We start from the raw sequence: 25592 nt of genomic DNA on the forward strand, positions 1-25592 counted from the left end.
AATATCAAATGACACCAAAGTATTGAAATGTTACATATCCTCGAATGTATCTCAATAATCTGTCATCTCACATCCTACATACTTGTTTCCTCACACCTATAATTACTGACATCGATTCTATGAGTCTTGAGTGATTATAAATATATGATCTACATGCTACATTCTAGAAAATAAAAATGATCCATTCCTCCACAGGAAAAGACAAAATTGGTGTTCAGGAAAATGAGGCAACTGATGGAAAACATATCAACAACATACCAGTTGATGAAGCAGCAAAATTAAATTCTGAAGAAGAATCATCATGATTTGAAACATTAACTCTGTTTCTCTCTTCACCAATGGTCCCAAGCCTCCAGCATTCTCTGTGTTGCTTTCAGATTTCCAACATCTGCAGTATTTTACTTTTCATACTAAACCAACAATGGGCTTCCACTCTGGTTTGTTAGTATCTCCTCACGTATTTTAAGATTGTTTAGTATTTGTTTGGGTCTGTTAAGGTCTGTGAGGTTCTGTTCGGACCAAGTGGGGTCTTTTTGAAATCAGATTCTGGATTAGTGGTGCTGGAAGAGCACAGCAGTTCAGGCAGCATACGAGAAGCAGTAAAATCGACGTTTCGGGCAAAAGCCCTTCATCAGGAATGACTTTTTGAAGTCATCAGGCCAATCCAAATAGACCAAGTGGGGTCTATTTGGATTGGTCTGAGACAGCTCAGGTTTATGGGCATTTGTTAGGGGGCTCTGTGAATTCCACTATGGATCTTTTGGGATATATTAGTGTTTGTTTGAGGATGTTAAGTCTACCAAGCCCTGTTAGGGTCTTACAGGTTCTGCTTGAGTTTGTTAGGATTTGTAAGGACCTTTCAGCATTTATAAGGGGTTCTTAGGTTCTGGCAGTGTTGCACAGGTCTGTCAAACTTGGGAATAACAAGGTTCTTGAAGTTACAATTGACTTGGGAAAGTGTGCTAATTATTGAGCACCACTTCTCCCAGACTCCCCTTAAAGTTAATGATTTAATCAAAGCATGCAAAAGTTCACAATTTACTTGTGTAAAGGAATCAAGTTTATGCAAAAGCCTGGCCAGGTTCCTGTGCTGATCAAGAGCTACTTGAAATAACACCACAGAAGCTGGTATCCTGTCACTAAGTCACCCTTTTACACATACATAGTTCTTGACAATAGTCCAGCTCCTTCAGAACTATTTCTCAAAGTGAGCAGAACCCTTGACACTCTTGATTATATTGTTAGCCAGAGTCCTCTGATTTGACTAGGTTAACAGCCCCAATCAGGGAACTCATATTCTATGAAGTCCACCTGACTGACCTCATGACAATTACTAGCCCATTATTTATTAGAAATAAGTAAACTCTAAACTCAAAAACAGTTGTGAACTAGCAATATATGTGTCTACCAGTTAAACTCTATCCTCCTTCTAAAACCTCTGTATAAATATGCAGATAGAAATAAATAAAAAATAGCATTTCTTTTATGGATAAAGGAATAAAAGATGGGGATATGGTCCACAGAGATTGTTGAGAAGTTCCCTTTGGGTTGCTCGGACTTTCTGTTCTTCAATCCCTTTTCTTCAGGTTCGTGGGAAGCATATGACGATTGGCACACAAACCACAAAATCTCTTAATTATTGGTTAAAAGCAACAACCTTCAGCAACTGATGGGGAAAATATCTGTACTTTTACAGGATTCAGGTATTGTTACTACACAGAGAGAAAGGAAGGGAGAGATAGAGGCACTCAACCTATGCTTCAATCCCTGTATCATTAACACCCACAAGCTGTTCTGCTATTCAGAAACCAGTCAGGGATGCTGATGACCTTTGGCATCCATAACTGGTCCTAATTGCATAAACTAATCAGCTATTTGTTACTAGATAAATCTCACTCAGTACACAACTTCCGGTGCTGTGCTGTTTGCAAATATTCCCCCTCCCTGACTGCTTGAATAAAGCTACAATGTTAACACCCTACACAATGAATTTCAGGAACTTGTTTTTAAGAGTGCAGCAATTCCTTCCGTAGTCTCTGGCTTCAAAATTGTCCTTTTTCAGTTCTAGTTCAAAATCAAGACCAGAGAAATTAAATTGATATGGACGTTACACAAGGTTTGGAAGGTAAAGACGATGACATCGATCAAGCAAAGGGAATTGTACTGGCAATGAACTTCAGCCCAGTTATAAATATATTATGATGTGGAGGTGCCGGTGTTAGACTGGGGTTGGCTAAGTTAAAGATCACACAACACCAGGTTATAATCCAATAGATGTATTTGGAAGTACTAGCTTTCAGTGCATTGTTCCTCCGTCAGGTAGGTGATACGGCAGAGGTAAAACAATGACTGCAGATGCTGGAAACCAGATTCTGGATCAGTGGTGCTGGAAGAGCACAGCAGTTCAGGCAGCATCCGAGGAGCTTCGAAATCGACGTTTCGGGCAAAAGCCCTTCATCAGGTGATACGGCAGGTTCACAGGGCACAGAATTTATTGTAAAATATAAAAATGTCATGCAACTTATGCTACGTTTTGAACAAACCTAGATTGCCGTTAAGTCTTTAATCATTTATGATTGATCAAGAGATCTGCATATTAATTGATTTGGAAACGGTTTGCGTGTTGATTGTTTGGCCAGGTTGTGCAGAGAGGTCTGTATCAATTTGGTGCAATGATGTTGAGGTGCTTGTGTTGGACTGGAATAGACGTGATTAAAAGTCACACAACACCACATTACCCCTGGTGATTTCCTGAAGCCTTCACATGACAAAGGGGCAGCGCTTCGCAAGCTTGTGATTTCAAATGAACTTGTTGGATTATAACGTGGGACCGAATCCGTGTGAAGGAGACTGCACGATGATTGGTTGAGTAGTGCGAAGTATGCTAATTAGTCAGGGAGGATGCCATATGCTGATTGGTTGGGTACAACGCAGCATGACGATTGGTTAAGAGTGGGTGCTGGGGGTGGAGTTTTTCCCTGTTGTCGTCACTTCCTGTCGGTGCTGGCTTTGATGTTGGGGCTTGTTGCTGCGGGCGAGTGACGGAGCCGGCTTCAGGTAGCGGCGGTTGCCGCCTGCTCCTCGTCGCGATCACCATGAAGGTGAGAGGAAGCGGGGAGCTGCGTGTGTTCGCACTCTCACAGGCTCGCAGTGAGCTGGGGAGGGGGGGCTTGTGCGACCCCGGTCTCCTTCTCTCCCATCCTCGGACCCTTCCAAGGGACCCCGCGGTCCCCTGACTGCCACCTCCCCTCCGCCGCGGTGGAGGCTGAGGCTGAGTCTGTGGGTAGGCCCGGATCCCTCCGTCCATGAGCCCCCTACCATAGGCAGGACAATCCCAATCGTATCCGGGCTTCGGAAAGAACGGAATTGCTGGAAGTTTCTCTGCACTTGCTGCGCACTCGACAAGCACATGCTATCTTTTATGTCTTGACTGTAACGTTAAATGGCCATGTCACAAAAAAAAATTAGCGTGCCTGTGATTTGGGCTTAGGACGAAGAGAATCTTTGCCTTTGTGAACTAAATCCAGTGTCGTAAGAGTTCAACGGATTTCATTGCAGTCAGATAGAAGTTTGTAAACTTGGCCAGAATGCATGTGAACCTCCTCCTTAGGTATCATTGGGTTTTCTCAAAAGCAGAGTTAGATTTAAGTAATCAAATATAACAGACAGCTGATATCTTTAATGTTCATTGCTTTCTATTTAAAAAGTCTTGTTGGTTCTGAAATTTCATCTCTTTAAAAAGTTGAAATGATATAATTTCATTCATTGCTGTATAACTCAATATTACCTGTGTTTAAAATTCAGTAAAGCATAATTTTGATATCTTTATGGCTTTAAGGAGGTTTAATATAATTGATGAAATACACTGAGCCATCAGGAAATTCATTTGTGCATTGATGGACTGGTGGCTAGAACAAGGATGCTTCTATGTGCGGAACACCATATAGTTACTAGTTTTCTCCTGTAGACACTGTGACCCGATATGCAAAAAACAATGACAGCTGTTCACAAGGCTGACTATGTTCTTTTCGGAAAAAAGATCTCAGCTGTATGTATGATTACAGCAACAGAAGTAAAGGACAAAATGCACATTGAAGATAATGTGGGGTTGCTGTGGTTTCCATGTTCAGAAATCAATTCTGATATCTGTGGGGAGTTTTGTGCTTGATTGTCTATCCTAGTTCTCAACAAGCATGATTATGTCATCATCTGATGATTACTGACCTACTTTGGTTTTGTTTCATGAATGTTTCAAGTTCAAAATTCTCATCCTTCACTTCCATTCTCATAAGTAAAACTTGGATATACAATCTCATTTGTGGATATCTCAGCAACATTTTTCTATTGCCACAACACTAGGGATGTCTACAGATCTTCTTGCATTAGCTGGAAGATAAGATTTTTCAGTTCTTATTCCCTTGTAAAATCCAAACTGGGATTGAGCCCTGTCTGCCTTCCACTTGATGAAAGAGTAATCATTTTCTCTGCTTAAGCTACAGTCCTACCTGATGTTTACTTGAGCTATTTCTTGATTTAAATTGCAATGAGACCAATTTGGTTAACCTAACACTCTTACTGTGGCTAAGTTGTCAGCTACTTTTCGCGGACAGAGTAACCAGAAGAATAGAAAGTTGCAATGATAAGCAAAGTTAATGAATGGTAAGTCTGTATTTGATAAACATGGGCAGGCTTGTCTTTTGACTATGCCAACCAATCAAAATGGAGATGGTCCACACGGAAGTGCACCACCATGGAGCATGGGCAAGTCATCTTTCAGCAGGAGATCTCTCCCTGAAAGGATGGTAACACCCTGCAATGATGGCTTAAATTCTGAGAGTCATCTCCTCAGTCAGAGACAATGAAATTGATACAGGAAGTGGAAATCTATGGCATGAAGCAAAAAGATGCACGATGCTCTTTACACACTGGGGACAATGAATGCCAAACGACTCGCCTGTCTTTTTCTTTAGTTGAAACTGCAGAGCTGCTCCAGGATTTTGTAGTGCAGCGTGAAAACATGGCTGCATTAACAACATGGTAGATATCATACTTGTTCAGAGATGGTACACTAAGCAGAGAGATTTTCCTGAATGTTTTTTACAGTACAAGGTCGGGTAATTGTAATAAATTGGAAAAAGAGACTTCATAATTTTTACTGCTTTACCGTTTTAATTTGGGATTTCTTTTGGCCGTGTATTTGTTGACAAATCAGTTTGCATCAGTGCCCCCTCCACTATCTTGAAGCTCCAATTTGTAAGAATCCTCTGTACTTCAACTGTTCCATGTCACAACTTATTGGGGATACTGTGCTGAAAATCCCCATTCCTTGAGTTGACAAAATGTGTAAATTTGATTAACCTCTATCTGTCCAGTTCAGGCTAAAAGAAAATGCACCCCAGGTTTTTCATAAGAATTACTATTTATTGTAATTAAACTGTTTGCAGTCAGTGGGGAAAAGAGGACCCAGGTGAATTGCTAAACCTTACTTGAACTAAATTCCTAAACTTATCTGGAATAGCAGAAGGGCAGGATTTCTAATTTAGTTAACTTAAACTTTACCCCTTTTAAAACTACCATAAGCAAATGCACACAAACAGAGCAGAGGTTATAAAATAGTCAGGAACATAATTCTTTATCTCCACTTACAAAATTTCAAAAGCCAGGTGGATTGTTACTGCAGTCATTTACCCCTCTTCAAGGATGTCTCTGTGCTATGTCATAAGAATGCTCATTTGTTTAGATTGCTGGTTCTTTGACTGAACTGAGAGGTCAGTCATTTCCTGTGGGCTTTCGTGTTCTTCCTTTCAGTTACTCAAATTTTCCCTTGCTCTTTTAAAGAGTTGCAGTTGACAAATTGGAGAACAATAGAACATGGATGTTGATGTTGCAAACTTCTGGCACGTGTGTTTTCTGTTTTCCTTTTCCCTGACTGGCTCTCTCATTAGAATAGTTTCGATTAAAAAATGTTGATACTATGCTGAGATCTTATGCCCTCACAGCTCATGTATTGAGAAGCCTATGAAAACAGTTTTAGGGAAATTTTCCCAGAAACGTAGGTGTTGCTGAATTGTGTCTGGATGGCTCCCTCACTGGTCCAATGAGACATGTATATGCAAATCACAGTATGCTTCAGTAATATCTTGTTGAAGCTGCACACCTCATCTTAGACAGTTTGATTGCTGAAAGCAGATTTTTTTTCTGAATATTACTCCTCAGACCAGGCAAAGATGGAGCATATACCAGTGAGTACGAACACATTTGCTCTCCTCTCCTATATTTTTGTCTGCTCCCTTACAGGTTATACAGCAAAGTAATGTATTTTGACTAGTTTCACTGCAAAAAAAGTAAACAGGTACATAACCTGAAGGCCTGTTTGAAGGTATCCCAGAGCATGCTATGTGTCATGAAGATACGTGCCACTGTCATTGTGTCATTTCATTTGATCAGGTATTTCTTAAAAGCTTTAGATTTTGTATGATGTAATTTAGTTTCTGCGTTTGGAAGGAAGAGGGATTTTAAAATCGTTCAGGTTTTACTGATTGTTCTAAAATTCTCAAATCAAAAATCCCTATACTGTCTTTAGTGCAAGAATTCGAGGTGTTATGTCTCCACTAAAAGGCCTACGGATTGGTCATCAATCCTTGAAGCTTCTCTACATGCGCTTGTATGATGACCCAACTCCTGACATTTGGTCCAGCCTTTTCATAAACATGACCCATTCTTTCCATTGAAATGAACCGAGACTTGTTTGTGTTGTATTCACAATGGATGCATAAGAGTTTAAAATTGTTTTTTCTCCAATTGCTGGGATTCTTTTTTTTCCCTGATGGAATTCCAATTCCAATCTCGGTTTTTTAAAATATTAATCTGTTTCATGGTCTTCAGTTTCCACTGCCAGATATTTGGCTGCATGTTTTACAATGACTGTTTTTCTGGCTTCAGATGAAATTCCACCCCCAGTTCTTCCAAGGGTAACAGCTTCACTTTTTAGCAAGTTATTCCTGTTTTATCAAGTGTACAAAGTAAAAAAGAGCTTAAGAAATAGGGCAAGGAGTAGGAAGTTTGTCCCCTCATGTCCCCTCCACCATCCAATAGTATCAAGATTGATCTGGCATTCCTCACATCCACTTTCCTGACCCTTCCCTGTGTCCCTGCTTTCTCCTATTGAAAAAGAATCTGTACATCTCGGCTTAAACATAAAAATGTTTTCTGCACTTTAATTTAAACTGCCAACAAGAGAAGATTTATTTCCTTGCACTCCGGTTCTATCATTTGCCAGTGGTGACAATCGCTTGGTCAAACCTACAAAATTTATCTTCAGGAGGGAGAGTGAATCTACTCCTTTCTCTTCACTCTTTTGGTTTTAAATGTTTTTTTGGCTTGCAACTGTATCTCACTTCAGTTTAAAATGTAGTACCAGTCAAAGTTAGGGACCCAGTTACCAAGTTTTCTCGAGTGAAAGAAAGAAAGATATTATCTTATAATAGGAAAAAAACTAAAAGGTAATCTCAAATTAAGGTTTGAAGTTTGAAAAGGATTTTGTCTCCTCTAGTTGGGAGAGGAAAAGTATTAACTTGAACCTGAATCTGTGGTTGTTCAGCTGATGCCTTTGATTCTCAATAGAATCAATATCTATGGAATCCTTGTTGTCTGTGACTGGATGTTCTTGTCAATTTACTCCGACTGGAACTGGCTTCCAAGATGTTGAAAATATTGGAGAGAGTGTAAATCATCTACTCATTGCTGTTACCAAGCCATGTACTTTCTCTCTCCTGCCCCAAAACTTCCTGCAATTCTGTAGACTTGCATGATCCTGTGTCTGCATCGTTATTTAAATTGAATATTCTGAAAATGACATTGATCCCATGTGAAAATTGTAAATCAAAAAAAGAAGAGCCAATGCTTTCTTCACATGTGAAAGAGTTTAAAAGTTTTTTTTTATCTTGTGTTTGATTCCAAGGGTTTGGCCCAAGTTGGTTGAGAGCACAACAGCAAGTTGAAGTTAATGTTTGTTTTTTTTTCAAAGCAATTTATAATTTATGAAGGTCTTGTATTAAACTCAAATGATAGTTAACTATTTGTTGTCCGTCTTTTATCTCTATTGTGGCAATGGATTGAACCTGAGGCTATTTAAGCATTGGATGTGGAATGGATATGAAACTTTCCACTAAGGCCAGGCTTATGAGGCCTGTGGCAAGCTGAGCTGACATCTTTCCAGGTGTATTCCAAGCAGTGACCTGTCATCACTAAAGGGGAAGGTGATGACCTACTGGTATTATTTTTGATGGTTGGGTTGGGTTGGGTTGGGTGGGGGAACCACCTGGCTCACTCAAATCCTTCAGGGAAGGAAATCTGTCGTCCTCACCTCGTCTAGCTTTTTTGTGACTCTAGAACCACAACAGTGCGGTTGACTGACTCTTAACTGCCTGTGAAAATCTGCTTTGGGGAGACGGGACGCCAACTTGGGAAACGGATCAGGAAACATCTCTGGGATACATGCACCCAACAACCCGACTACCCTACAGCTGGCCACTTCAATTCCCCCACCCCCCTCACTCCGCCAAGGACATGCAAGTCCTGGGCCGCCTCCACTGCCAAATCCAAGTCACCAGGCGCCTGGAGGAGGAACACCTCATTTTTCTGTCTTGGGACCCTCCAATCAAACTGGTGAAATCGACATTGATCGAGTTTCCCCCCACCCCCCCAAACACATTAATCTCTGGGCACCCCTCACTTTCCTGATGAAGGGCTTATGCCTGAAACATTGACTCTCCTGCTCCTCTGCTGCTTGAACTCCTGTGCTTTTCCAGCACCACATTTATTGACACAAAGCCAAGCAAGCCACTCAGTTATATCAATTCTGAAGCAACTCAACTGGGCATGAGAAATTGTAGACCGTCAACAGCAGCAGAATTGTACTCGAGCACAATTTGCATTTTCATAGGCCGGCATAACACCCACTCAACCATTACTATCAAACCAGGAGATCAGCCCTACATAAGTGGATGCAGGAGGGCATGCAGGGAGCAGTACTATGCATGCCGAAAAATGGGGTGTCAATCTGCTGAAGCTACCAAGCGGCAAATGACAGAGCTAAATGATTCTGTAGCCCAACATCCAGTTGCAACTCAGTGGAAGAGGAGGCTCAGCAAATATCCCCAACCTCAATGATGGAAGAGACAGATTGATGAGTGCAAAAGGTAAGGCTGAAGCACTTGCAGCAATTTTCAGCTCGAAGTTTTGAGTGGATGATCCATCTTGGGCTCCTACCGTGGTTTCCTAGCATCAGACATTGCAGTCTTCAGCCAATTCTATTCACTCCACTTGTTACCAAGAAATGCTGGAGATGCAAAGGCTATGGCTCCTGACAATTCTGGCAATAATACTGAACACTTGGGCACCAAAACATGCTGCTCCCTAGCCAAGCTGTTCCAATGTTATGTTAACACCTGGTACATACCTGACAATATGGGAAATGGCCCAGGAATATTGTGTACAGAAACAGCAGGACAAATTCAACCTAGTCAGTTAGTACCCTATCAGTCCACTCCCAATCGTCAGTAAAGTGATGGAAGGTGTCATCAACAGTGTTATCAAGCAGCACCTGCTTAGCAATAAATATCTCAGTGACACCCAGTTTGGCTTCTGCCAGGGCCATGCTGCTCTTGACCTCATCACTGCCTTCTCTGGACAAACTAACTGAATACCAGAGGTGAGGTGAGAGTGACAGCCATTGATGGCAAGGCAGCATGGGACTGTGTGTGGCATCAAGAAGTGCTAGCAAAACTGGAATCAGTGGGAATTGGGGCAACCTTTTTCTCTGCTTGGAGTCACATCTAAAATTATATGAAGATGGTTGTGGTTATAGGAGGACAGTCATGTCAGCACCAGGATGTCTCTATGGGAATTCTTCAGGGTCATGGTCCTCGGTACATTTTCATCTGCTTCATCAATGACCTTCCCTCTTATCATAAAGTCAGAAGTGAGAATGTTTGTTCAATAATTAGCTCCTCGTTCTGCAACAAATCTGGACAGTTTCCAGGCTTGGGCTGACAAGTGCCAAGTACCATTCACACAATGCCAGGCTGACTATTTCCAATAAGAAATGATCTAACCACCATCCCATGACATTGCATATTACCATCACTGGAACCCCACTATCATCAGAGACTAGGAGTACTACAGAGTATCTATCTCACATGATTCCCCATAACTTGTCCATCATGTACAAGGCAAAGGTTAGGAATATGGTTGAAACTTTATTGCTGGAACAGCACAGCAGGTCAGGCAGCATCCAGGGAACAGGAGATTCGACGTTTCGGGCACAGGCCCTTCTTCAGGAATAGGTTAGGAATATGCCTGATGGCTATGGCTCCAACAGCAAGCTTGGCACTATGCAGAACAATACTTAAAGGATTGGCGGCACCACCACAACTGTGTCCTAATCTGCAAGATGCACTGCAGAAATTCCAAGATCCTCAGACAGCACTTTCCAAACCTTTCACCATCTCCATCTAGAAGGGCAAGTGTGGCTGACAGACAAAAATACTCTTAGAAGTTCATTACTAAGTCGCACTCACCATCTTGACTTGGCAAGTTTCTTGTTGGGTTGAAATCCTGGAATTCCCTTTCTAAATGCATTGAGAGTCAACCTGCAACATGTGGACTGCAGGATTCAAGCAGACAGCTCATACCATAAGCAACTAGGGATGAACAAGATATGCTGGCCAGCCAGGGATGCTGATGTCCTACTAATGCATGGAAGAGATGTTGCTGGATAACTGAGCAACAACACAACTACAGTGATTTGAGCATCAGTGACTGGCTTGTGGTTTTTAAACAGCTGCAACTTTAATATAAAGGTATTGGTTGCTCACTAGAATGAGGCAAAAGCTGCTGTTTCCATCTGGCAGCAAGTGCTTCAGGGGATACGGGTTTCATATCAATGGTGCTATTGTGATCTATTGCTGCATAATCAAGGATTTGTGTCTTCAGAAAATAGACCTGAGTCAGCACAATGTTGTCAAGGGGAGGTCTTGCCTGACAAATTTGTCAGAATTCTTTTGAGGAGATAATGAGCAATTTAGACAGAGGAGAGCCAGTGGATACGGTGTGTTTCGGTTGAAGGAAGGTGTTTGATAAGGTGCTACATAGGAAGCTGCTAAAATAAGCGAAGAGCCCATGGTGTTAGAGGTAAAGTTTTGGCATGGGTAGAGGATTGGCTGACAGAAGGCCAATTAGGGATAAAAGGGCTTATTTCAGATTGGGAGTTTGTGACTCGTGGAGTTCGTGGGTTTGGGATCACAACTATCTTTATACATTAACAATCTGGACAAAGGAACTCTGGGCCATTGCTCCAAAGTTTACACATGACACAAAAATAGGTGGATGGCCAAGTAGTGTTGAGGAAATGGGGAGGCTGCAGAAGGCCTTGGACAAGCTGAGTGGGCAAAAGAGTGGCAGATGGAATACAAAATGGGAATCTGAGATTCTGCACTTCGGTAGCAAGAATATAAGATTAGGCTATTTTCTAAATGGGGCAAGGATTTGGAAACCTGAAGCATGAAGGGACTTCGCAGTCCTTGTTTAGGATTCTGTTAAGGTTAACATATGGGTTCTCAGCTGTTGGGAATGCAAAGGCAATGTTGGCATTCGTTTTCAGAGCAAGAATACAAGAGCTAAGATTATACTGCTGAGGCTGTACAAGGCTCTGGTCAGACTGCATTTGGACTGTTGAGAGCAGTTTTGGACCCTGTAGCTAAACAAGGATATGTTGGTCTTGGAGGGGATCCAGAGGAGGCTTCCAATAATGATTCTGGAGATGAGGGACATGCCATATGAGGAGGGGTAGAGTTTAGCAGGATGAGGGAAGATTTGTTTGAAAGTTAAAGAATACTGAGAGACTTGGATGGAATAGATAAGGAGAAGATGTTTCCACTAGTGGGAGAAACTAGGACCTGAGGGTACAGATTCAGAGTAATGGGATGAATCTTTAAAACTGAGATGAGGAATTTCTTCAGCCAGAGGGTGGTAAATCTGTGGAACTCTTTGCCACAGAAGGCTGTGCAGGCCAAGATATTGAGTGGATTTACGGCAGATCCTTTATCAATAAGGAGATTGGGTGTTACGGTAAGAAGGCAGGAGAATGGGGATGAGAAACATCTCAGGCACAATTGAAGGTGGAGGTGACTCTATGGGTCAAATAGCCTAATTCTGCTTCTATGTCTTCGATTCTTATGCTTAGCTGTTGCAGACAATATTTGCTTGGGTCACTTGATCACTGTACAAGTTTGTTCTTGATGTTAGTAACTTGCTGTAAAGTTAATTATTCTGTAAATGTTAATTATAACATGTTCATACAGCTGAAAATAGCACATGTATGTTAAAAATTAACAAAGAAATTCAGTCTGATTTCTGAAAAGTTCTGATGCTGAATCTTTAAAATTGACTATCCTGATCTGACTGACTTCGCTGAGACTGGATGTTGTGAAATCTTGGCACTTTCTGCAGTGATTTGCCTGGGTGAACTTAGAATTCCCTACATCTTGTTTTCTATTTATAACTAATGGAAAGGATACAGTTTTAAAGACAAAATTCATGTGCTGTAACTGTCAAGAATAGATCTGGCACCATGATCGTTGTGGTATGCTGTCTTAAAATGTACGTAAAAAGTTCTAATGCCTGTTTTCAAATCTGGAAATGAACAGGTGTTGGGCTTTGACATTCAAGTTTACCTTTTCAAAGATGCACGTTATATTTTGGGTTTTCCTTTCAGAAAATAGACCTGAGTCAGCACAACGTTGTCAAGGGGAGGTCATGCCTGACAAATTTGTCAGAATTCTTTTGAGGAGGTAATGGGCAATTTCGACAGCATCCCTTCCCACTCCTTGTCAGTCTTCCTTATCCCCTCTTCTGGGACTTGTTCGAGGCCATGGTCTGATGAGATTCTGATTGAGTTCACTATTCCTTTTGATCAGAGAGTTGTTTTGGGGTCACAGCTGATGGTGTCAGCTTGCTGATGAGGATCTGAAACCTGAATACAGGTTGAGATAACTAGTTGTTGTCAGGAACAACCACTTAACAGATGCTCTTAATAACTTAGGCAGCAATAAAATGGCTTCTCTATGTAAATAACATGACAAGCTTCTCGGCTGCAAATTGACAATTCTGCTAAAGCTGCATAAAATGACTTTTAAATTACTAACTGCTAATTCTGCTATAGCTGCATAATTGATTAACCATAGTCTGCTTCAATAGAGATTAGCAGACAATGCTCTCTTTACACCATAGAAATAACTAAATGAGATAAGACATTACTGGCCATCCTAACTGAACTTCAGATGCAGGTGCAATGGCTTGGTTAGTGAGATAAGGGTGGCCTGAGTGTTGGAAAGCAAAGTTGGTTCCCTGGAAATATCATTGGACCAAGTAACTGTCAAATAAAGCAGGATCATGTATTGAATGGTAACTGTTTGAATGTACTAGGCAATCATAGCCTGTACCCTTCTTTAAGAAAAGTATAAAAATGTCTGTTTTAAGCTAATTGGGCAGCACCTCTGAGCAACGCAGAAGTGTATAATTTCAGTTTCTGGACGCTCTGTATGAAAAATGAAGAGTGAAGTCTTAAAAGCCAGACTGATTGAGAGTGTTTATTGACTGATCGTGGAACCGAGAGACCTCGCTGAGGGTCCAGATCTTTGCTGATAACATACAGTTGAGGGCGGTGGACGAATTTGTTCCTGGTGTGTATGTCTTGTTTGGAACCTTGATTTCCTTTTTAAAACATGTGGTCCCAACATTCTATGTTCTGCTTCTTTTGGGAAAGCAATGTAAAAATGTTGTTGAAGATTAAAGCAAAGTATTGTGATTTGAGCCTGGAAGTTCTTGTTGAATAATAGTTCAAACTTGGACTCAGATGAGTGAAACATAATGTGACAATCTAACCATCTACTCATGACATTTTAATGGCATTATCATTACTGAGTTTCTAACTGTACCAGCTGTTTACATATCATGGCTTCATCGACAGACTAGAAGTGACGATTCTCCATTTGTTTGACTAGTATCTATACATCACATGCGAGGAACCAATCAGGATGCAATGGAATGCTCTTTACTTACCATTGAGGTGGACCTGTCTGTACATCTAGCACAAAGCATACTTGATTTGGTAATGCATTCACCACCTTGTTTGAGAATTCAACATGATGTGTGGGTATAGAGGAACAAGTAGATCCGTATCTGGATTTCAAAAAGACCTTCAATAAGTTGCCACATGAAAGGTAACTGCATCATTTCATAGCTTCTGGTGTTATAGGCATTGTGAGAGTAGAAGAGGACTAACAAGAAACCATATTGCAGGATAATTGGATAATCTTCAAGTCGCAAATCCAAATGGGGGGGATTGCAGGAATCCATACTGTATGTTTAACTATTTATTGACTTTGTTCATTGTTTTGTTTTTCAGGGTAGTTCATTGTTCAAAAGCCATTAGCAGTGACTGTGTTTCTTTGTTTTCTTTTGGTCGTTGGTACCTATCTGGATCACAGCACTGAATTTTTTTTTGCTTGTTCAAAATTACTCTAGTCCTGAAGAAATTACCTTATTTCCACAGATGAGAATGTAAGAGACTGTTCTGACAACCATGGCATTCCCTTTTATTCTACACATTAGCATGGCATCCTGCACCACACTTCCCTGGTCAGTTTGCATATCCTCCCTGCAGTCCCTGCTCTTGGCTACATATAGTCTTGAATTTGGACAGTTACCAGGCCTGTTAGAAGATAGCAAGAGAGACTGAGAGATTTCACACCTACTTCACTTGCAGGCAGACCTTTTTGTCCCAATCATTGATTAAAATTAAACTGCTTAATGGGTGTAATTCCCTCCAAGAACTAAGTGTTTAGGTGACATGCCCCAGTCAGTTTGTAAGTTTGCTGGCTGAGCTGGTAGACTTGTTCTGACATTTTGTCACCATGCTAGGTAACATCACTGAGTCTCCGATGAAGCGCTGGTGTTATGTCCCACTTGCTATTAATGTGTATTGGCCTGTTGTGGTGAGTGATGACCCTTTCGGTTATTTTTCTGAGAGGTTGGTAAATGGTACCAAATTGACATGTTTATTAATGGAGATCAGGTTTGAATGCCAGGTGTCTATGAATTCCCGCGTGTGTCTTTGTTTAGCCTGTCCCAGGATCGATGCATTGTCCCAGTCAAACTGGTGTCCCTCTTTGTGTATATGATACTAATGATGTTGGTCATGTTTTTGGTGGCTAGTTTCCTGCCAGTGTGTCTAACACAAGGTTTGTTGCAGTCCTTGCAGGGTATTTTGTATCTGATGTTCGTTCTGCTGGTTGTTGGTATGGGGTCCTTGAAATTAATGAGGAGCCGTTTCTGTGTAGTGGTAGTTCTGTGTGCTACCATGATGCCAAGGGGCCAGAGTAGTCTAGTTATCCTCTTTGAGATGTCTTTAATGTATGGCAGGGTGACTAGAGTCTCTGGGCACGTTGTGTAGGAATGGCAGACTGCACTCATCTGGTATTTGTTATTTGTTATATAGGTGTTTTTCCTTGGTCTCTCATTCCTGGGTGCTGCAGTGTGTTGTGGCTCATTTTAAATAATGCCCTGCTGCAGCTCCATTTTTGGGTGTTGAGATGATTGTTCTTATAGTTAAATATCTGGTCACTATGTGGCTTTCCTGCAGACGCTGGTCTGCAGTTCTCCATTGGCTTTTCATTCTACTGTGATGTCGAGGAAAGGGAGTCTTGTTGTTCTCTTCCTCTGTGAACTTTATACTGGTAAGGATGTTGTTTGTGTAAGTGGGTTTCTTAATTGTTGCGTTGAGTGATGACAAAGGTGTCATCCACAAAACGGACCTCAAGCTTGGGCTGGATTGTGGGAAGGGCTGTTTGTTCTGACTTCAGCATAACTGCTTCTGCTAGGTGTCCTGATATTGGTTATCTCATTGGCAACCCATTGATTTGTACATCTTGTTGTTGAAGGTGAATTGGGTTGTAAGGCACAGGTCAACTAGTTTGATGGACAGCTTGATCCACAACCTGAGCTACAACTCTTTTCCAAAGCTGCAAACATTCTCCAATCCTGATGCATTGCAGTACCTGAAGCTTGACCTTGAGCTTACCATCTGAGAGCCAACATTGCTGAAGCTGCAGAAACTTGCTGCAGATGTGGTTATCATGGATCATGTTAATGACTACTAGCTGTGTCTCAATTCAGCTTGTGATGTTACTTGAGCCTGAAGCAGCTGGATGGATTCAGTTTTTGATTGTTTGGAGTATTATTAAGAATGGTGTGATTATTTCTGAATTGTGAAGTTGCATGTTTGAATTTCACTCTACAAATAGAACACTATGAAGAGTGAGTTTTAAGTGTAACACTGAGGAACATTATGCTGGCAGTGCTCTTTTTGGATGGATTAGCAGACAACCTGATGAAATGGGTAGTAACTTAGCAGCTGAAATGTAACCGTAATGCATTTTGGTAGGAGGAACGTGAGGCAATATATATTTTAATTTGTGGGAATGTGGGGACAAATCTGGGATTAACATTTTTTGAGATGGCAAGTAGAAAAGGTCACAAAGTGAGGTTGAGTTTTAGAAACACAAGTATAAGTATAAAAGCAAACCAGTTATAATCAAATGCTCAAAGTTAGTTTGTTCGTTAAACTTGTCTGCTCGAAGGAAACTATTTGTTAAGGATGTTCAAAATTATGAAGCGATCTCATTGAGGATATGTCTGCTTAAACCTTTGCTGCTTTTTCATTACTTCTGTTTTTATTTTGTTGTTGATCTAGAGCTGTAAACTGGGAGTTGAGCTGAGAATGATTTGTGGACTTTGAAACAGCTTGAGGTAAAAGAGAACTAACCAAGCAAGCTTTGTTTTGAGGGCAATCTTGGAGATTAATTGTAGGCTGATGCCTGGATAAGAATTCCAGCAGAGACCCCAATAAGAGCTTTGTGTTTAAACAGACAGCAGAGGTTGGCTGTTAACACTTAGGACCTGGAAATAGGGTCTCTTCCAGACTTTAGAGCCAGTGTTCAAGTAGATGTTGAATGGTGGTTGAGGTTATGAGAAAGGACGGTTAGTCTCAGGATGGAACCAGATTTGAAGTTTGTCTTTATAATTGTTTTCAGAGGAGACTTGGCTGAAAAGACAGCATGAAGATTTGAAAAGCTCCCTGCATTATCTTTCTCACCACCTTTGGAAGTCCAATTGGTGGAAAGCTAAGTTAGAAGTCTTTATCCTTTTACCTGAGTGAACTGAGTTACCTTAACTAACTGTCTCTTGGAGGAATAGGGTGGCTGAAAACAAATTTTTTGGGTTAAAAGCATAAACATTTTTAATAGCTTTGTGTTTATTTACTTTTTCTCTTTTAACTTTTAACACAAATTAAGTATTGTGTTTAAAACAAAACCAGTGTATGGAAATGAATTAATTGGGATCTGGAATTAGTTGTTCATAAGTCTGGTAAGGAAGCATTGAAATGACTATTGGGTGGCTTGGGTTTACGCTTAGTCTGTTACAAATGCTGAGGTGGAAAGTAAAATGTGGTTCAGCTATCAGTCTGTGTTGTGATAAGTGCTAATTCTGTGATGCAAGCTGTTATGATCTTAACATGTGGGTGTGGTTCCTCAGGACATGTGGGGTGGGGGATGGGGTGGGGAGGAACATGCTAATCTTTATTAGGTGGAAATACTTACAACAAATCATGTTGTGATTTTGCCCTGGTGTATCACAGTTTCCTAAAGTTTGATAGCCAAATCTGTTATATGTTCATTCAAGAATTCTTTCAAGAGGACATTCAAACTTGGAAGACTTTACCTTTGGGGAAGGCAAGGGTTTTGTAAATTATTTTGTTTTAGTTGACAAATTTTCCTCTTCTGAAAGTTCCAGACTTCTAGTTTGGCTTTTATTTCAAACAGGGGCCTGAGAGACAAGCTCAGATAACTGAAAGTGTGACAGATTTGACAGCTGTGAAGGATACTACATATGAAGATGTGCCTCCTTACCTTAAAGAGGAGCCTCCAGAAGGTACTGTTTTTAAACCACTAACTGAAAAAAGATGAGAAATATATTACTTTGGAGTAAAAATTAATGATCAATATTGCTTAACCCCGTTGATTTGTACAGAAGGACTGAGGACAAAAGCATTTTGGAGTACTATCTTGTTACTTAGAATAGCAAGTTCTCAATAAGCAGTTGAGTTTTGGTGCATTACATTCTGGCTGTAATATTATGAAACAACAATGTGGTTCTACCTTGCAACAAGAAAAACTCCATGGCTGTATTGTGCCAACGTATTTTACTAATTTCATAATTAATGTGTGTTGAGTAGCAAAAAAAGTTAAGGACTATGGAGAAACATCTTTGGGAAGTTGTGAGTGCTCTATTTCTTTGTCATGTTTTCGTGACCTCGGTGTGCAACAACATGGCACAAAAAGAATTTGAGTCACAAAACAGCCATTATTTCACTCTTGAGATATGATATTTACTTTTGAGTTTTGATTCCCTGACTGTAGGGCATTTGCATTAAAGCTTGGTGTGTAACAGCATGATTATGTAACAGCATGATTATGTAAAAATGGATTTTTATTTATCAGTGAGACCAACTTCCATGATTTAAAAATTTGGGTAATCAACTCAACCAAATAAGGTTAAAAAGCTTGTTAAAATGTTTAAAGAGACATTTTGTTAATCCTGAAGGAAATTGTAGAAAACCTGGAACTAAGTTGATGAAGCTGTTAGGTTTGAAGGTATCTTGTTTTCCTGTGGATTTTTAATTTGTCTTATTGAATATTGGAAAATGTAGTTTGATCAATTTCTCCTCCTTCATTGGTGAACTTTGGAAAACTGAGGTGTGATGTGGGGAATCATGCTCTGACTTGGAATATACATTTCCACACAAAAAGTTGGAAAAAGGACTGAGTACTGAAATTCTACAAATCATGAAATTTCCATCTCCGGTTATCAAGGCTCAGCTGTACAATTGGTGAACTATTTGAATCCTTCCTATATTTGAGCAGGGAACTTGTAAAAATATTGTGGACTTTTCCTTCCTATTGCTAAAGTTAAGTTTATTTATTTGTTCATGGATATGGTCGTCTCTAGCTACACCCGGAAGTTATTGGCCATGTCCAAATGCACGAGAGAAGGTTGGTGGTGAACTGCTGAAGTCCTCGGGGCTGTAGGGGCACTGCAATACCTTTTTTGGAAGAGAGTTCCAAGATTTGGATTTTGCTGTTAGTTCAGTTGCAGTGTGGTTTCAGTTGCAGGTAATGGTGTTCCCATCCATTTGCATGGGATAGTTTTATTTATTTATTTATTTTTCTTTTTTTCTTTTTTTCTCTCTGGGACACTCCTGTTCTTTTTTTTTCTAACCCCCACACTACCACCTAAGTGCGGTAGTGCTTATTTTTTTCCCCAACACCCATGGTGTGTGTGTGTAGGTGTGAGACACAGTGAAAGACACAAAGTGCACGAATCTTTATTCAATTTCCACCACCAGGAAGATAGGAAAACACCCGGGTGGCCAGTGACAAGCAGTGTCCTTCACATCAAAGGGCAGTGGGGGATAGTTTTATAGTGATCTGTCACCATTAACTTTGGAGATCATGAGTGATCTAGGCAGCCATGTTGATTAAGTAGTGATTAGTATTTGATTTCTGAAATTGTTTGGTGACTCAGCTCACCACCTTCTCAAAGGCAGCTAGGGATTGGCAATAAATTGGCATAATGCACAGCAAAGATATGAGACACTTTTTTTTTTAAAAAAAGGCAGTGGTGTAAGTGTAGTTTTAGTCTCTTCCCAAATTTTAAACCTTGTCACTTTAGCTTATTTCCATCAGTCTTACTGGCGCTTTGTTTTTATAATGAAGTCTCACTATGACTTGGGAAGTTTCTAATACTTCTGGAAGTTTACTTGTCCATTCGTCGTTGTTAATAGACAAATGGTCTTTGTTAAGCATCCAACCAGACTGATTTTATTGAATTTGGAAATCTGTTTAATTGTATCATCTGTTTTGTTGCACAACTTAGCACTTTTATTTTAGCTCCTGTTTTAATTACTGGTTCTAAATTTTCTGTTGTCGTTAATTAAAACTTGTTTTTGGCTTCTCCAGTACTTTGTCTTTGTATCAGGATGGTAATTATAATTAAAATACAAATGAGTTTCCATTTATTGAATGGATTTAGGACTTGCCTTGTGCTTTTAGCTGTGCGTATGCTGGACTAATAGTGCAGAAAAACAAGCCATCATCTGGGGAAAAGAAATACCATCCTGGTTGATCAGGATCCAGAGTGAGTCACGGACAACATTAATAAAATCTGATAGTAAACAAGGGTGTGCTGCATGAAAACATACTATTATTCAGATAGAGATTTGGCTGCTAATTCTTTTATGTTCAACTTTTAACTCTGCACAGTGGAGATGGGAGATGATCTGTTCCGTGGAAAGTTGAGGAAGTCACTCAGTGATTGCCATGTCAAGATAATGGCCACTCCTTGGTGCTTAAGACAGTTGAGCACAAGTTTCATTTATTGATATGCAAACTTGAAAAATTTGCATCTCAGCAACAACTGAAACAAGTTGTTTGGTTTTAGAATGCACCCTGAGTTAAAGCCCATTTTATTGAATAGTAAAATATTATGAAATTTCTCTTTTCCAACAAAAAAACTTTTATCATCCTTCATGATTAAAGTGCATTGTACTACCATTTGCTTTCAGACATGCCAACACAATGAAACAAAATGGAGAACATAAAAGTAAAGACTAAATTTAGTTAAGGTCCAGAAGGGGAGCTCATTCAAAATTCAATTTCTGAGGCAGTGTGGAAAAGAAAACCAACATGTGCAATGTTGTATATTTGGATCATGGAATGAAGTTGAAAAAAAAAAGACTCATCATTTAGACAACTACCAGGAGTTTGGCCTGTGAGCCTGCAGCAACATTCAGTGTTATCATGGCTGATTCACCCTTATCTATACTACTGGTCATATCCTCAAAAAAATTCCACAAGATTTGTCAAGCATGATTTCCTTTGAGTGAATCCATGCTGACTAGGATTGAATCTGTCACCACTTTACAAATGCTCAGTTTTTACGTCCTTAATAATTGACTCCAGCATTTTCCCCACCACCGATATCAGGCTAACCAGCCTATATTTTCAGTTTTCTCTTGTCTGCCTTTTTTAAAGGGTGGAGTTACAGTGACCATCTCCAATCGATTAGAACTCTTCCAGAACCTATGGCATGCTGGAAAATGATCACCAAAGCATCCACTATTTCTAGGGCCACTTCCTTAAGTACTTAAGGATGCAAAGCATTAGGCCCTGGGGACTCAGTGGGTTTTAAGGGATGGACAGGTCTGGAAGCTTAATGTGCTGAAAATGTGTTGCTGGAAAAGCGCAGCAGGTCAGGCAGCATCCAAGGAGCAGGAGAATTGACGTTTCGGGCATGAGCCCTTCTTCAGGAAGAGGGGCTCATGCCCGAAACGTCGATTCTCCTGCTCCTTGGATGTTGCCTGACCTGCGCATTTCCAGCAACACATTTTCAGCTCTGATCTCCTTCTCCAGCATCTGCAGTCTTCACTTTCTCCTGGAAGCTTAATGTTCCAGGATACATTTGCTATAGGAAAGATAAAAAGGGAGGCAAGAGAGGAGGAGGAGTGGTGCTTTTGATAAGAGATAGCATTACAGCTGTATTTAGGGAGAATATTCCTGGAAATACATCCAAGGAAGTTACTTGGATGGAACTGAGAAATAAGAAAGGGATGATCACCGTATTGGGATTTATTATAGATCACTTAATAGCCAGCAGCAAATTGAGAAAAAAATTTGTAAGGAGATCTGTTATTTGTAAGAATAATAAAGTGGTTATGGTAGGGGATTTTAACTTTCCAAACATGGATTGGGACTGCCATAGTGTTAGGGTTTAGATGGAGAGGAATTTGTGTGTACAAGAAACCTTTGAGTCAGTCTGTGGATGTACCTACTAGAGAAGGTGCAAAACTTGACCTACTCTTGGGAAATAAGGCAGGGCAGGTGACTGAGGTGTCAGTGGGGGGGCACTTTGGGACCAGCGACCATAATTCTATTAGATTTAAAATAGCGATGGAAAAGAATAGACCAGATCTAAAAGTTGAAGTTTTAAATTGGCGGAAGGCTCATTTTGATGGTATTCGGCAAGAACTTTCAAAAGCTGATAGGGGGCAGATGTTCGCAGGTAAAGGCATGGTTGGAAAATGGGAAGCCTTCAGAAATGAGATAACGAGAATCCAGAGATTGTATATTTCTGTTCGGGTGAAAGGCAAGGCTGGCAGGTGCAGGGAATGCTGGGTGACTAAAGGAATTGAGGGTTTGGTTAAGAAAAAGAAGGAATCATATGTCAGGATAGACCGAGTGAATCCTTAGAGTATAAAGGTGAGGATCGAAAATCTGGATTTAGGATGTTGTCAAAACTAACCATTTAATGCATGCTTTTACTAACTACAAAGTGGCTTCTCCATAATATGGCTTCGAGGCTGCAAATTAACACTGTTTAAAATGGCTTTTCACCCTGCTCAAAGTTGCATTCCTGAGCTAACTGAATGAAATATTGGCAGACAATGTCCCTTCACAGTATGGAATTAACCAAGCTAAGTAGGACCTTACTAATCATCCTAGCTGGCCTTGTAGAAACAGGTGCAGAGAGATAAAATGTGCAAAACAAAGTTGATTCCCAGGAAATACCATTGGGTTAACCTGCTGTCTATAATGTCATTTTATTATTTTATTGGATATGCTCTATAATTAAGGCTGTACTATTTCTTAAGAACCATATAAAACTGCCTTCGTTTTAAGTTATTTTGTGTAGCTTTTCCAGAGCACACAGGTGCTTAACCCTTCTGTTGCTGGATAACCTATGCCTGGCATTTTAATAAATTGTGAAATCTTGCTGAACCAGACAGAGCTGCTAGTGTTTGACTGATCACTGAATCGAGACACCCCTCCCAGGGTCTGGATTTACAAAGGTAGTAGGAGTATACTTAAGAGGGAAATCAGGAGGGCAAAATGGTGACATGATAATCACAGTGAGGTGCCGGAAGACTGGAGGTTGGCTAAAGTGATAACACTATTTAAGAAAGGTGGCAAGGACAAGCTAGGGAACTACAGACTGGGTGAGCCAGACATCAGTGGTGGGCAAGTTGTTGGAGGGAATCCTGAGGGTCAGGATGTACATGTATTTGGAAAGGCAAGGACTGATTAGGGATAGTCAACACGGCTTTGTGCGTGGGAAGTCATGTCTCACAAACTTGATTGAGAGTTTTTTGAAAAAAAGTAACCAAGAAGATTGAGGAGTGCAGAGTGGTGGACATGATCTATGTAGACTTCAGTAAGGGTTTGGCAAGGTTCCGTTCCCCATGGGAGACTGGTTAGCAAGTTTAGATCTCCCTGAATACAGGGAGAACTAGCCATTTGGATACAGAACTGGCTCAAAAGTAGAAGACAGAGGGTGGTGGTGGAGGGTTGTTTTTCAGACTGGAGGCCTGTGATCAGTGGAGTGCCACAAGGATCGGTGCTGGGTCCTCTACTTTTTGTCATTTACATAAATGATTTGGATGTGAGCATAGGAGGTATAGTTGGTACGTTTGCTGATGACTCCAAAATTGGAGGTGTAGTGGACAGCGAAGAAGATTCCCTCAGATTACAATGGGATCTTGAGCAGATGGGCTAATGGACTGAGGAGTGGTAGATGGAGATTAATTTAGATAAATGTGAGGTGCTGCATTTAGGGAAAGCAAATCATAGCAGGACTTATACCCTTAATGGTAACGTCCAACGGAGTGCTGCTGAACAAAGAGACCTTGGAATGCAGGTTCATAGCTCCTTGAAAGTGGAGTCATAGGTAGATAGGATAGTGAAAGAAGGCATTTGGTATTCTTTCCTTTATTGGAGAGTGTATTGAATATAGGAGTTGGGAGGTCATGTTGCAGCTGTACAGAAAGTTGGTTTGACCACTTTTGGAATATTGCATGCACATCTCGTCCCCTTCATATCACAAGGATGTTGTGCACGTTGGAAGGGTTGAAAGAACAAAGAAAATTTACAGCCCAGGAACAGGCCCTTTGATCCTTCAAGCCTGAACCGATCAAAATCTGTCTGAACCTGTCACCCTATTCAGAAAAGATTTACAAGGATGTTGCCAGGGTTGGAGGATTTGAGCTATAGGGAGAGGCTGAATAGGCTGGGGCTGCTTTCCACAGAGCATCGGAGCCTGAGGGGTAACCTCAGATTTATAAAATCATGAGGGGCATGGATAGGGTAAAGAGACAAAGTCTTTTCCCTGGGGTGGGGAGTCCAGAATGAGAGTGCATAGGTTTAGGGTGAGAGGGGAAAGATATAAAAGGGACCTAAGGGGCAACTTTTCCAGGCACAGGGTGATGTGAGTATGGAATGAGATGCCAGAGGAAGTGGTGCCTGACATAATTGCAACATTTAAAAGGCATTTGGATGGGTATATGAATAGGAAGGCTTCAGAGGGATATGGGCCAAGTGCTGTCAAATGGGACTGGATTAGATTGGGATATCTGGTCGCCATGGACGAGTTGGACCGAAGGGTCTGGTTCTGTACTGTACATCTCTATGACGAATACTATTTCCTGATGCATAAGGATTTTGTTCCTTTTCTCCTTCATGCTTGACCCTTTGTACCCTAGTATTTCCTGAAGGTTATTTGTTTACTCCTTAGGGAAGGTAGATCTAAGGAATTTGTTCAACTGTTCTGTCATTTTCCATTATGAAAATACCTGATTCTAATTGCAACCTCAACCTCATGTGTTTTCAGTCTTTTTCTCTTCACTTTTGCTGTCAGTTTTCATGTTTTCTGCAAGCTTGCTTTCATATTCTATTTTTCCCTTCCAGGTTAAATCCTCTGTCCTCTGTTGACTTTTCCATTTCTCTCAGTCCTCAAGTTTGCTGCTTTTTCTGGCCAATTTATATGCCTCCTATTTGGCTTTACCACAGTCCCTGATTTCACTTGTCGGCCACGGTTGAGCCACCTTCCCTGTTTTACTCAAGCCAGATCAAGCAATACAATTGTTGAAGCCAAAGCATGCCACCACATACCACCCAAGTTTCAGCTTTAATTTTATCACTCTCCATCTTAATAATGAATTCTACCATTTTATGGTCACTCTTCCCCAAAGGATCTCTTATTGCAATGCTGCTAATTAATCCTCACTCATTGCACAATACACAGTCTAAGATGGCTGTGGTTGGTTCCTCAACATATTGGTCGAGGAAATCTCATTGCATTGATACCAGTTTGGTTAGAGCTGAAAATGTGTTGCTGGAAAAGTGCAGCAGGTCAGGCAGCATCCAAGGAACAGGAGAATCGATGTTTCAGGAATAAGCCCTTCTTCAGGAATGAGGAAAGTGTGTCCAGCAGGCTAAGATAAAAGGTAGGGAGGAGGGACATGGGGGAGGGGCGTTGGAAATGCGATAGTGGAGGGAGGTCAAGGTGAGGGTGATAGGCCGGAGTGGGGTGGGGGCGGAGAGGTCAGGAAGAAGATTGCAGGTTAGGAAGGCGGTGCTGAG

General features: G+C 40.8%; 1 protein-coding gene across 1 annotated transcript in view; it reads left to right on the forward strand.

Annotated features, from left to right (window-relative positions):
- Positions 1 to 2966: 2966 nt before the first annotated feature.
- LOC122557680 (transmembrane protein 263-like) overlaps positions 2967 to 25592 on the forward strand; it is a 174675-nt gene continuing 152049 nt past the window's right edge. Inside the window, exons 1-2 of the mRNA XM_043705515.1 lie at positions 2967 to 3101; positions 17943 to 18051. Of these exons, the coding sequence (XP_043561450.1) occupies positions 3096 to 3101; positions 17943 to 18051 (115 nt within the window). The 5' untranslated portion in view covers positions 2967 to 3095. The remainder of the gene's footprint in view (positions 3102 to 17942; positions 18052 to 25592) is intronic.

This window comes from Chiloscyllium plagiosum, chromosome 16 (genome assembly GCF_004010195.1).
Source record: "Chiloscyllium plagiosum isolate BGI_BamShark_2017 chromosome 16, ASM401019v2, whole genome shotgun sequence".
Classification (NCBI taxonomy): Eukaryota; Metazoa; Chordata; class Chondrichthyes; order Orectolobiformes; family Hemiscylliidae; genus Chiloscyllium; species Chiloscyllium plagiosum.